The 14415-nt window shown below is 43.9% G+C and overlaps 1 protein-coding gene across 1 annotated transcript; it reads left to right on the top strand.

Annotated features, from left to right (window-relative positions):
* Positions 1–69: 69 nt before the first annotated feature.
* On the top strand, positions 70–3937 carry ALG2 (ALG2 alpha-1,3/1,6-mannosyltransferase). The gene is made up of 2 exons (XM_034761403.1): positions 70–532; positions 1381–3937. The coding sequence occupies exons 1-2, from the start codon at positions 203–205 to the stop codon at positions 2281–2283; spliced, it is 1233 nt and encodes a 410-aa protein (XP_034617294.1). The 5' UTR covers positions 70–202; the 3' UTR covers positions 2284–3937.
* The last annotated feature ends 10478 nt before the right edge of the window (positions 3938–14415 follow it).

The raw sequence follows: 14415 nt of genomic DNA, 5'->3' as shown, positions 1-14415 counted from the left end.
ATAACCAGGCAGCGCCAGGACACCTATAGGGAACTAAGCTGATGTGTCCCTAGCTGGTAGCCAAAAAGAAGGGCGGAGCTGTGCATGCGCTCTCCGCACTGACACGTGGACAAGCCCAGGTCCCAGGATCACTTCTTCGCTCAGAAGAAGCGGGCTCCGCCTCCTCTCCGGCTGATGCGAGCCGGAGGGTGCCAGCGCCAGCATGGCAGGGGGGCCGGGCTCGGGCTCGGGCCCGTCTGTGCTGTTCCTGCACCCGGACCTGGGCCTGGGCGGCGCCGAGCGGCTGGTGGTGGATGCGGCGCTGGCGCTGCGGGCGCGCGGCTGCCGCGTGCAGATCTGGACCGCGCACTACGACCCCGCGCGCTGCTTCTCGGAGACGCGCGGCCTGGCGGTGCGGAGTGTGGGGGATTGGCTGCCCCGCAGCCTCTTCGGGCGGGGCCACGCGCTCTGCGCCGCGCTGCGCATGGCCTACGTGGCGCTCTACGTGCTGCTGCTGAGCGGGGAGGAGATGGACGTGTTCGTGTGCGACCAGGTGCGGGGGCGGGGCCAGCAGCACGTGCTGGGCCAAGCGCGAGGAGCTGGCGGGGCCGCGCGCCACTAACGGCCGTCGTGGGGTGGGGCGAGGCGGGGCAGCGCCCGTTACCCGGGGTACTCGCGAGCCCGCCCCGCGGTCACAGCTCCGGACGAGCCTGCCCTGCCGTCCGGGCGGTCTCCGCACCTCAGAGCCCTGCAAGGGCCCACTCCCTGCTGCTCCGAGCCTGGGGCCGCGCTCCCGTGGGGGGGCCCTGTTGCGAAGAGCCGGCACGGAGGGGAGTAACAGCTTGGTGCAGCTCTGGCCCGCCCGGGGCCTTCACACACCCCACCTGCGAGGCTGGGGCCTGGCAGCCCTGCCCAGCCCCGGGCGTCAGGGGAAGGGGTTAACATCGACCCTGAGCTAGGAGGGCGCTGCTGATGGGCCTCCCGTAGCTGGGAATAGGCTTCAGCCCCGGTAGGAGCACAGGTTCGCACCCACGTGCGGACTGTGTCAGAACAGTGCCCTGACGCGGTGCCCTGGCCTCTGCCTATTGGTAGCGTAGGTGGGGCTGGAAGTCGCACAACCAAATGTTTTGCTGGTCAACGAGCGAAGGAGAGATTGCAAGGACCCTGCCCTTTGGGTGACCCCTCCCTAGAGCAAGGCAAGCATGAGTGATGGTTTGTCGCCATCATCTGAAGGCCCCCTTGCAGAAGCCCATAAGTGATAGTAAACACAGATTCATTAAAATTGACCAGACACCCACATTTTCCTCACCCTTAAAATTTTGGTTTTGAATCCATAGGTGTAGTGGGATTAAATAGACAATACTTTCTCTTATTCTCACCCCCACCTCTTGGTTTATCTAGGTATCTGCTTGTATCCCAATTCTCAGACTGGCCAGAACTCCTAAGAAGGTTTTGTTTTACTGTCACTTTCCTGATCAGCTTCTGACCAAGAGAGAATCTTTTCTTAAACGCATCTATAGAGCTCCACTTGACTGGTTGGAAGAGTATACTACTGGCATGGCAGATTGCATTGTTGTCAACAGCAATTTTACAGCAAATGTCTTCAAGAATACATTTAAATCCTTAAATCACATTAAACCAGATGTCCTATACCCTTCGTTGAATGTCAGTACCTTTGAAACAATTGTTCCTGCAGATATAGCTAGTATAATTCCCCAAAGGAAAAAATATTTGTTTCTTTCAATCAATAGATTTGAAAGGAAAAAAAACCTAGCATTAGCTCTGGAAGCATTACATGATCTTCGTGGAAGGCTCGATGCTCAAGAGTGGAATGAAGTTCATCTAGTTTTAGCTGGTGGTTATGATGAAAGAGTGTTGGAGAACGTGGAACATTATGAAGAGCTGAAGACTATTGCAACCAAGCTTAATATTAGCGAGCAAGTCACTTTCGTGAGGTCTTTTTCAGATGAACAAAAAATCTCTCTTTTTAGTAACTCTCTGTGTGTGCTTTATACACCAAGCAATGAACACTTTGGCATAGTTCCTTTGGAGGCTATGTATATGAGATGTCCAGTTATAGCAGTTAATTCAGGTGGTCCTTTGGAATCTGTTATAAATAATGTTACAGGATTTTTGTGTGATCCTCTTCCAACACAATTTTCTGAGGCCATGGAAAAATTTGTGAGAGACCCTGCCTTAAAGAATACAATGGGAGCAGCTGGAAGAGCAAGAGTTACAGAAAAATTTTCATCAGAAGCATTTACAGAACAGCTGTACCAATACATATGTAGATTTACACAATAACAAATACACTCCATAGTGTAATTTACTGCTTTGTCGTGTTTCTGATTTGTACATAAGACAGTTAATTTAACTAACATCTAGGCTAGTGCAAGGATGCTGAAATATTTAGAAAATTTGAATTAATCTTTAAACTACACTTTTGATAGTATGTTTCATGCCAGTTGCCACAAAATAACAAGATTTTAGTTGAGGTTGTATTTGTTTACCACTGACTACATTGAATTTTTGCTGTGTTTCATGTACTCAAAATATTTTAATAAATTTATTAGACTTCCTAGTTTGAACTGGGGAAAGTTAAAATTATGGCAAGTCTGACTTCAGGTTGTATAAGATGATTAACTTTCTTATTTAACCTTTCTTCTCTACACTTGCTATGAATTAACTTTACAGTGCAAGTCTTTTGTTGTAATACTCTGCACCATAATTTTCCTTTTGAATGAATTTCTACTGAAAGGCTCTGCCAGATCTCCACCAATTCTGGTGTGGATGGTGTCATTGAAAATACAGTGAGTTATACATATGCAATAAAGTCCCAAGGGTTTTTTTGTTTTTTTTTTAAATGCCAACTAGTGGTCTGGTGATCTTGAACAGTCTTATACTGTCTATTTGTCGGTGAACTCCTGTCCTTAAATAGTATCATCTAATCATCTCTGATGTCATAATCCCAGTAATTAGCTGCTGTTCTTGGAGCAGTAGCAGAGGGAAGAGAGAGAAGGAGGAAACCAAGAATGTCAAAATCCCTCAGACAAAAAATGGGACCAACATTTAACCCCATTTCTCTCAAAAGTCCCTGAAATCTTCTTGAATATCAGCCGTTGTACTAAATGTCTACATCTCCTGAATTAAAGTGCTACATTTCATTTTGTCTATTAGAAGCATTTCTTTATACAGCTTTCCTTTGTGGATTTGCTGATCCCTCACATAACCAGGTAGATATGTGGAAAAAATCTTGACATTTTTCTTCCATTTCTTTTAAAGTTGTATCTCATAGTCTTGGGTTGTGCAAAAATGGTAATTTGAATGAATATTTCCCACAGTCAAAATGTCAAAAAATGAGTTTTTAAAAGAGAAGGTAGTATGTTTTTATGGTCCATCACTGCATAAAAGTTCAGTTATGCCTTTTAAAACTAAGATGGTGGATGAACTCATAGTGAGGAAAGTGTACAGTCCTCTGTTTTGGTTTTTAGAAAATCACACAAAGAACAAATTAATGCATGAAGTTAAAGAACAGCCTTAGATCTAGATTCTGCAAGCTTCTCTGTGCAGGGAGATTTCAGTGTGGAGCAGGCCTTAGATATGTTTAATATATAGTGGCTCTCATAGAGAACAATGCATCAGAACATCACTTGATAAGATTCTAAGGGACTGTATTTTGTTAGTGTTATAGTGGCTTGCTAGAAATTTGCTTCTAAGTTTATATTTTATGCACTGTATACAAGCTAAAGTTGTATTTTGGTCTGAAATCCTATTAAGGGAGGTGAATATTAACTCAATAATCTGAGGATAAGGAATATCAGATTTTTATAAATACCTCAAATCATTTTACTGATCTTTGCCGGCCCAATTCACTTTATTGAACTTTGTCTTATATGGTTTTTCATCTACAATATACTATTTGTATGTGATGGAATAAAATTGAATTGAATTTTGTAAATGGATATGTAACTTGCATAATTCGCTCATTCTCTGAGGGTTAGGTTCTGTACTTACTCTGTATGTGCTCTCTGTGTATCATAGTGTGTGTACACTTTTGGGATAGTTAACCTTTATTCCAAGGTGTGTCTATAAATTTTCCAAATTTTAGAATTGAATTGCTGTTTGAATTATGCAGACATTTTAATCTTTCCATTGTTAAGACTGCAGCCTAGATCCTACTGTAACACATTTTGTTTTACCCTTCCTCACTTTTTAATTAAATAAAATCCACTGGAGGCTGCATGCTGCAGTAGCTAGGGCACTGGAATGGGAGTCAGATAACTTGGATTGTATTTCCAACTCTGTCACTGATATGTGAAGTTCCGGTAAGCTCCCACCATGCCGCCAGTAGTCTGCTGTCCCTTAAGCCTCAGCCTTCCTTCTTCACCTCTTTTCCATTCACGGACTTTTTAAGCTGACAAAGTTTAAACATGTAAAGTTTTCAGAAGGGAAAAATTCATCCCTTTAATGTAACAGTGAACGAGTGAAAAGGACTTATAAGAGGAAGAAGGGGAAGCTGGTCTCTAATGCTCTGCTAAGCAGGCACCTTTTCCAATGAATTGAGACCTTCAGGAGACAATTGATATGGATGGTCAGAGAGCTGAAGAGGAGGAGAAAGTTTGGGGTGGTTGGTGCCTATTTCTACACAAATCCAAGTCCCTGCTGCATAATTTAGGTCTAATGAATCTTACAGGGCCTTGACAACAAATAACATTGAGTGTTAAGTACACCCATAGCTACTAGATAGCATTCATTGATGGCAGCTTCAACTTTAAAATGATTAGCCTTTTATTGAACTCACTAATACAAGTCATGCAAACTTGTCAGTGGTGTATATATACTTAGTTGAAATTGTTTGCTGGACTTTGCACCAACCATGGTACGATGTTGCATCGGATTTTCACTGACAGTTGCAGTGATGCTGGGGTGATGTATTGCATTGCGTATAAACTGTTACCGTCTTTCTGTGACAATTGCAAAGCCACCAGGGAATAGTTAATGTAATGAAAATTTAATTACAAAGCCCCCTTGTAGCTTTAAAAAAAACAACCTTATGTTTTCAAAATTTTAAGATGGACTCTTGGGAGGAAAAGGGCTTTTTCCTGAAATTTTGAAGGAAATTCAGTTTACACTTTTCCAGTTCAAAAGATTTTAAATAACTTATTAGAAACTTCAAAAAATTTCAAAAATATTTTGTGTTCTCATTTCCTAAAAATAAATATTTGAGGAATTAGTAAATACTTCCCCCCATAGGGTGTCAGTTTTCAAGCAAAAGGAAATTTTCACAGCTAGTATTTTTCAAAAACCAGGAATGAAGCCACTAATGAAAAAACGTGTAAAGGGCTAGTATTTTTAGTATGAAAGCCAAAAGGAGGAGGAAAAAAAAAACCCATGTCAATTCAGAAAATTTTTGTTGTCAAAGCATACATCTAAAATTTCTGTGTGCCTTTTCATGTAAAAAGCATTATATGAGCAATACATTTTGTCAGAGGGTGTGAGCAGGTATAACTTCTCATTCCCATTGGTTTAGGCAGGAAAAGCTTTTTAGGTACAGTGATTCCTCTATCAGGACTTCAACACACACACACACACACACACTTTCTGAACCGTCTCCATTATCCCCTTGTTCTGTGTTGCCACTTCTCAGAAAAGAATTGCTCTTGGGCTTGATCTACACTAACCCCCCAAATCGAACTAAGGTACACAACTTCAGCTACGTGAATAACGTAGCTGAAGTTCGAAGTACCTTAGTTCGATCTTACCTCGGTCCACACGTGGCAGGCAGGCTCCCCCGTCGACTCCGCGGTACTCCTTTCGTCTAGTTGGAGTACCGCAGTCGACGGCGAGCACTTCCGGGTTCGACTTATCGCGTCCAGACAAGACGCGATAAGTCGAACCCAGAAGTTCGATTGCCAGCCGCCAAACTAGCGGCTGGGTATAGACGTACCCTTGGTCTCTATTCTCTCCATGCTAACCGAAGTCTATGTGATACTTCTCACATCCTTAAGGACTATTGTGGAACTTGACTCAGCAGACCCAGTCTATGGCATACTTATAAAATCAATAATGGTCCATGCTGAGCTTTCAATCATTATATGGCTACAGCATCTGGGATGGAGCATGGACCAAGGACTTCACACTTACCGTTAAGTGGGAAGGCCTATAGCATCTAGAAGGGAAGGAGGTCCTGTCCCAATTCAGCTCAGGAAGCTGTTGGAATTGAAGTAGTTTAATTTAACATAGTGTTCTTATCCAGGGGTTGAAAAATTTCCTTGACACCTACTAGCGAATTTGAAAACATTCGTCACTGAGCCTCTGAAATCCCACGATCCCTGCAATTTAAAGGAACAAAACATCTGTGGACTCTTCATAACTGTAGCATTGTCAATCAACTTTCTATTAACCCCCCACACACACACACACTTCCTTCTTTTGTAAGAGACACAAACCCATGACCACTATTTACCAGCTTACTTATTTGTCTCAGGAAGAGAAGCCAGCAGCTCCAGGTGATGTGGCCCCAGTCAGCCCACTCATCCTCTCCAACTTTCTCTCTGCCATGAGTTTTTCAAGTTTTGCTGTTATGCAAATAGGGAACAATCCAGTAAATACTACTGAGTGCAGAGATTGCTGCCAGGACTACTACTTCTGGAAGTAAGTACTTGTGATGGGCAATAAGTTGTTTGTAGGATCAGGACCATAAATATAATGTAGGCTGCCAGGCTGTTCCTTCCTGTCAGTCTCTGAAGGAGGCCACACCTCTTCACTGTCACAGACCTGTAAAAGTGAGTTCAAAGGGGGGAATTAGCTACACCTAGTGCTCCAGTCCTCACTACACTTGCACTGAAAAAATAAAATCAGTACCTACAGTAGTTTTATGCAACAATACTTTATACAATGAACAGATTTCATCACATAAATACTTGTGGTTTATATGCTTTTTAACAAGAAACACTTTCATGGGCTGTATTCTCCCTCAACAGCTGCCAAAGACTTCTCTAGCTGAAGTCTGAGGAGCTGTTACTATGCTGCCTACCAATCTTATTAAAGGACCCTAAACCCTTCAGTAGCCTGAAGACAAGTTTACTTGACCATAAGACCGGCCATACTGGATCAGACCAATGGTCCATCTAGCCCAGTATCCTGTCTTTGACAATGGCCAGTGCCAGATTCTTCAAAGGGAATGAACAGAACGGCAATTTCAAGTGATCCATCCCTTGTTGTTCAGTCCTAGTGTCTGGCAGTTGGAGGTTTAGGAACACAGAGAGCATGAGGTTGCATCCCTGACTATCTTGGCTATTAGACATTGATGGACCTGTCCTCCATGAAGTTATCTAATTCTTTTTTTAACCCAGTTATACATTTGGCCTCTTCAACATTCCATGGCAACAAGTTCCACAGGCAGACTGTGCAACTTGTCCTCAGCATTCTGCCTGAGGAAAAATATGTTTGTCTTGATTCCCTCTCTCTGCTCCCCCACAAGATCTGCCTTCCTTCCCATGTCTTGTTCCCTCTTTCCTTGCAACGAAGACAATGGCTTACTCCAACATCCCAAGAAAATCTGAAATAGAAAGAGCTTCACTTCTCGCCTGCTGCCAGCCTTGTCTTCCTACACAGGGTCAGTTGAAGCTCTGCATCAATTGTTCCCTGCCCAGTCTGTCATGATGTGCATATCTAGCCATTGTTGGTGCCCAGCCTAGAGATGGCATTCATAACTAGTCGGAAAGGAAAATGGTACACTGGAAGGGCAGCTCTAGGGAGAAAGGAGGATTCTCATGGGGTGCAAGCATGAATCCAGTGCAGTGCCCCTTCCCAGCAGATAGAAAACTTTCCTGATGCCCAGCACAGTGCCACAAACTAAAAAACCTGGAGATTAGCTAGTCCCTAAGGCCTCCTCTTCACTAGGCTAAAAAGGTGTGTTGTTAATTTGAGTTAACTCACTCAAGATAAAATCCTAGTGAAGAGAAGGCAATTTGTAGTTTACATATGTTAACAGATAGAGGCAAAGAGTAGGCTCCCTCACAATCTGTACCTTGACCTGCTAATTCATCTGTAAACTACAAATTGCATTGTCTTCCCTAGGATTTTACCTTGAGTGAGTTCAGAACACACCTTTTTTTCCTAGCGAAGATGAGGCCTCTGTGAAATTCACACAGGAATTATGTGGTCTTCCAAGGGTGAATCAGTAATGTATTTTATTATTTTATTATGATTAAACACTTCCATATGAGTCAGAGCTGTTCCATGGACATCATTACTGTGGGGAAATTCTCTGCTCACTCAGTGTTTTCTGACTGACATCACATTCAGCAGCTGAGGGTATCTTGTTGGCTTTCCTCTTTTTTATTTTCATTTTTCCCCTTCTTGTCACTATATAATGCAGAGGACCCAGTTCAGCATTGCCCTGCGGCCCCTTAGTGCTCCCATTCCCCCCCCCCCCCGGTGCAGGGAGCCTCTGTACTGCCACCACAGCAGCCCCACACCCACCTACCCCAGACACAGAGGGGTGGGATATGGTAGGCCAGAGGAGAAAGGGGGCAAATCCAATGATGCAATAATTCATGTCTTTCATTTCTTCTGTAGCAGTAGATGCTGACAGTGCAACATTAATCAGACGAGTAGGACAGGTAATATGTAGCAGCTCCAATTTCTGATTGAGTTTAATCTCCTGTGCAAATTTAGCCATGTAGGAAGAAGAATCTGTGTTAGTTGGGGCCATGTTTTCCCAAGTTTGTTGGTACATCTCACACATCGCAAACATACAGTTATTGCCGCTGTCAAGGCTGTATCCCCACTTTGAACTTTAGGGTACAATGTGGGGGCCTGCATGAAGACTTCTAAGCTTAACTACCAGCTTAGCTCTGGTCCACTGCCACCATCTCAAGCTAATTCCTTTCCCTGGGGAGCCTTGAGAAACCTTTCACCAATTTCCTGGTGAATACAGATCCAACCCCCTTGGATCTAAAAACAAGGAAAAATCAATCAGGTTCTTAAAAAGAAGGCTTTTAATTAAAGAAAAAGGTAAAAATCATCTCTGTAAAATCAGTATGGAAAATAACTTTACAGGGTAATCAAACTTAAAGAGCTTAGAGGACTCCCCTCTAGTCTTAGGTTCAAAGTACAGCAAACCAAGATAAACACTCTAGTAAAACGTACATTTACAAGTTGAGAAAACAGGAAAACTAACACGCCTTGCCTGGCTATTTACTTACAAGTTTGAAATAGGAGAGACTTGTTTAGAAAGATGTGGAGAACCTGGATTGATGTCTGGTCCCTCTCAGTCCCAAGAGCGAACGAACTCCCAAACAAAGAGCACAAACAAAAGCCTTCCCCCCCCCCCCCCCCCCCCGCCCTGAACGTATCTTGTCCCCTTATTGGTCCTTTGGGTCAGATGCCAGCCAGGTACCTGAGCTTCTTAACCCTTTACAGGGAAAAGGATTTTGGAGTCTCTGGCCAGGAGGGATTTTATAGTACTGTACACAGGACAGCTGTTACCCCCTTCCCTTTATAGTTATGACAGCCGCGTTGACGAAACGGGTGTCAGCCGAGGGTATGAATGTCACATCAGCACAAAATAATGTGGGTTTATTCATTTTGAAGTCAGAAAATGAAAACAAAAGGCCAAGAATTGGACAATCCAAAGCATCAGGAGACTCATCAAAAATCAGACTAGACACCACATTTCCATCAATTCATTCCATCAGTTTAGATATAAAGCATCGTCATTTTTTTCCAGGTACTTATGAGTGAGGCTGTCTGCACTAGGAAGGGTTTTTGCTGCTGGACAGTATTGTCACACAAAGTCACCAATAGGCCCCTTTGCAATTAACTGCGGTTGTCCAGCGAAACAAAGAGCACACACAAATTCATTGACACAATCGTGCTGTGTCCTGTTTTTCATTAAAGCCCTGGTGCAAGCTCCTGATACTGACTGTTTATCCCTAAGCTGACTGTCTTCTTAAAGCTTCTTGTGTCACTTGCTTTCGACATGCTTCTTTATTCTGTCAGTGCGAGCACTAACCTCAGTGCTGCAGTACTCGCAGTGCAATGCATCCTTTTCACTCCCCTCTTTACTTTTCTTGAAAATTTCTAAGCACTGATCGTCTTGTTGGTATTCAGGCATAGATTGTGTTTTCAGCCCATGTTTCCCTTTTTACCTTATCTTAATCTGTAGAGGACTGATTGGTTAAATTCGGTGCCACAATAAACAGACACAAAGAAATAGTGCAATGTTAATGTTTGATTTCCTGACCTCCACCGTGTGTGTGTCTGTGTTTTACTCTGTAGAACTGCTTCATTCTCAGATATGCAGGACACAACAATCATGTGAAGCATTAGTATTTAACAAAAATAAGTACCTGAAAAAAATATTGAGTGGATTGATAGATGGGCATAGACAATCTGGCCTAGCGGTCACAGCTGGGCTGAGGTTTGCTCACCAGGGCAGGAGTTGGAGGAATTGCAAGAGCCAGGTCCCGTAAGCAGTAGTCAGATTCAGCGTCAGGCCAGGGTCAGAGACAAGAGGTAGTACTAGTGTGGAATCAGGAGGCAAGAGTCAGGGTCAGTGTCAGGCTGGAGTTGGAGACCAGAGATCAGGGGCAGTACCAGGCTAGAATTAGGAGGCAGGAATCAGAGTCAGACTCAGGCTGGAGTCAGAGACCAGAGGTCAGGAGATCAAGCAAAGTCTGGCATTACAGCACACCAAAGTCTTTGTGGTGGCCCAGACAACTTCCTAGGGCAACCTCTGGGGTTAAACAGGGTGCTTGGCTAATCAGAGGGCTGCAGGGTACCATCACTCTGGGTCTCTTGGATGGTACTTCCTGTGGTGCCTACTCTCCACAGTACAGTACTACCTGGCTGTACCTCTGCATAGCCACCTGGTGGCATTGTGGGAATATCTGCTCTCCCAGGTTCTGCAGACCCAGGCTCTGCATTCCCAAGTCCTTACGGGGACCCAAGACTACAGTTCAGAAATGTGCATCCTTTGTGCTCATATTTTCTCTTTTGTTTAAAGGCTTAAAAATGAATAACTTCTTACATATGCCAAATACATTTGTTAGATGACAAAAAGGAGACACAATAAGACCACATACCATGGAGAGGAAGAATGAGTAAAGGCACAGAAAGACAGAGGTTCTATGGCAGGAGATAATCCCCAAACCAGGCGCTGATATTAATAAGGCCCAATTTTGCCATGGAAGGAATTGGCAGTTTTTTGAAAAAATCAATGTAAGATCTGACCGGGACATAGCCATGGGTGGGCCAGGGCTCACCCACTTAGCATGCAGTCCCAGACCCCAGTTCTGCTCTGGCTTTGGCAGACCCCATGCCCTGACCCCGCTTCCAGGCTGGAGCACTGGTAGAGCGGGCGGAGTGGAGCAAGCCCCAGTGCTCCCACCCCACTGTCTGGTGGGCAGAGCGGGTAGGGGTGTGGGAGCGCCCATTTTTCCAGGTCCCCATGTTAGCCCAATGGCAAATTAGCCACTGGGTGGAGGGCAAGCGAGTGGGTGGCCGGCGGTGGTAGAGGACATCTTCAAAAAATGTAGGCCCACTGCCTGGGAGAGCCGGACCTGGAAGGGAGCCGGTAGCCATGCACACTGGAGAGCAGCGTCTCCTCCCAGAGCTGGGTGCATGCCCAGGGCCCTGGGGAGCCCCTGGTCAGAGGGTCCATCCATTGCCCCCCGTATATTTACAGGGAGGCTGGGTGGGCAGGCTCCCCATTCCTCCTGCCCCCCCAGCTCCCCCCCCTTAATTGCCCACCCAAATATCTCATGCTGGCTACACCACTGGATTTAGCCTTTAATAAAGGATTTAAATTCACTCCCCACACCCCATATAAGAGCTGACGGGTGAGAAGATGAAACAAGAGCAAAGTAGTTACAAAGGGAAATCCCCCAACTCATATATTTGCCGGAATACAACTGGAACCCCAGTTGATTAGAAGAGACCAACAAAGAGAAAACGCATATTAAGCAGAATAAGGGGATAACTGTTTGGAGGGGAAGTAGGAGAATGTTTTCTCACTGAGTGGGTATGCGGGGGATGCTGGAAGTGAACAAAGGAAAGGAAGAGAGTGAGAGAGAGCAATTTGGTTTTACTGTCTCTCCACTTCCTAATATCGTGGTCTGCAGTTTTTCTTAGTTTACTTCTACCGTTGATGGTAAATAAGATGAACTATGAAGAAACTATTCAAAATACTTATTTCTATACACAATTTTTCAGACCATGAAAAGAAATTGCAGTGTGGAGTAATCACACACTCAGGGTTAACATTGCTTTCATTTTTCTTTCGTTACTGTTTTGTGCAACTTTTCACAATATAAAATTTTTATAGATTTTAACATTTACATGGAGGCTATAAAAACTTCATGCTAAATTATCATATTGTTAAACTTTATTCCTCTTTATTATGTCTTTATTATTCTCTCTAATGGATGAAACTGCTGATATTTTATTTTGAATTGTAAATTATTATACAGCTAATATCACAGAGGGATTGTTTACTGAAACAATGGCTATAGAATACAGAGAAAATATGGTATATCCAATAACATGACTATTAGCATAGATAGCAAAAAGATATTTTAATTATAGTCATCTTTGTATGTATTTATGATTAAAGCAGCACATATGACCGGAAAATAAATGAATCGGGGTTAGTTTATATTGGTTTATGAAAGTTCAATTCCACACTGCTGTATATTTTAAGTAACACAGATTAAGCAAGTTAATTCCAGGTTTTAACACTATCTATTATGAGGAAAGGCCATCAAGTTTGCTCCTATGAATCTGAGATGAGCTAACAGAAATATAAAAAATAGAATAGATCATAAATTGAAAAACAGAAACGACAACCTTAGAGCTGGTCTACACTACATAGTTAGAAGTGCATACTTGCATCTGAAGAAGTGAGGTTCTTACCCACGAAAGCTTATGCTCCCAATACTTCTGTTAGTCTCAAAGGTGCCACAGGACCCTCTGTTGCTTACTACATAGTTAGGTTGATGTACGGCATCTTACGTCAACCTAATTATGTCAGAGTCTATACTACATCCTTGTCCCGCCGATATAAGTGCCATACTACACCGCCCTAATAACTACTTCCACGAGAGGCGTAGGGCTTATGTCAGTGTAGTTAGGGCGACGCAGTGTCTGTGTAGATGCTGTGTTACTTATATCGGCTGTTAGCTCTCTTGTCAATTGTATATCTCTGCGCCCAGAAAGCCGGGCAGCTAGAGCTCAGCTGCCCCTCATACCCCTGGAGAGCTGATGGCTGGATCCCACTTCCAGATAGGAGCTGGGGCAAGAAGACCAGGCAACTGGACCAACTCCTGGCTGGGAGCTGGGGCGAGAAGCCAGGGCAGCTAGACCCCACTCCCACGGGGAAAGGAGAGCCGAGGGGGTAGGGGAGCCAGCCTACTGGGAGTGTGTGAGGTAGCCAGGTTCCCGGCAGAGAGCTGCCAATGAAGTTGAGAGACAAGGCTCTCAGCTCCCCACACTGCCCCTTTTAGGTCAGAGAAAGTGCTCCTGGTGAGGATGCACACCACCAACCCAAGGAGTGTGTACATGCACTACCACACTAATTACTGCGGTGGCTGTAAGTTGACCTAATATAGGTCAACTTAAGTTTTTAGTATAGACATACCCTAAGAATCACACAATTGCCAATTTTTCAAAACTTTACATGAGACATTCAGTTAGACACTGGGAAATAAGCATACATGTATTTATTCAAACAATGAGTGATAAAATTAAATGCACATACCATATTTTAACTTAATACAAATTTATTTTTACAATTATATGAACACATTTCTGTATTGTGCAACAAAAAGTACAATGTATGGACAATTATGAGGCTATCTTCATTCATTCCCAGGCAAAGATAAATGAAGTATTAAGTATAAATCTTGGCACTGCATGAGTGCATAAATTCAGTCGTAAGAGCCTCATGTCCTTTTTTCATTTCTATTCAGTACTTTGGTTTTGGCTTAGGGCCAGATTCTGAAATCAGGTTTATTGCTAGATAAAGGCAATGTGGCTATACCTAGTGGTAAGCACTAAGTCCAATCACAGTGTTTGTAGGATCAGATCCTTAACCCTTAGCTACACTGGGTAAATTTTACAAGAGGATGAAGGAACATATTATGAAGATATATGCAATCTAGTGAGAGTGCCATCTCATACTGGTACCACAAGTGGGTGGTGCTTGGGTACCGTCACTTTTTTTACTCCAGCAGCACAAAGCAAAGCCCAAGGGGACTAGCAGAGCCCAGCCAGAGTGAGACAAACTGTGGAACCTAGCAGGGCATTAGAGTCCCACCAAGGACAGCCAAGTCCGAAAAGTCCAGGAGAGCCCAAGAATGTATCTGAGCCTCACTGAGGGGAAGCCAATCCCAGCAAAGCCCTTCAGAGCATGCATGCTCATATTTTGAA

This window comes from Trachemys scripta, chromosome 2 (genome assembly GCF_013100865.1).
Source record: "Trachemys scripta elegans isolate TJP31775 chromosome 2, CAS_Tse_1.0, whole genome shotgun sequence".
Lineage (NCBI taxonomy): Eukaryota > Metazoa > Chordata > Testudines > Emydidae > Trachemys > Trachemys scripta.
Note: the sequence above shows the minus strand (reverse complement) of the source record. Positions and strands in the feature narration are given on the sequence as shown.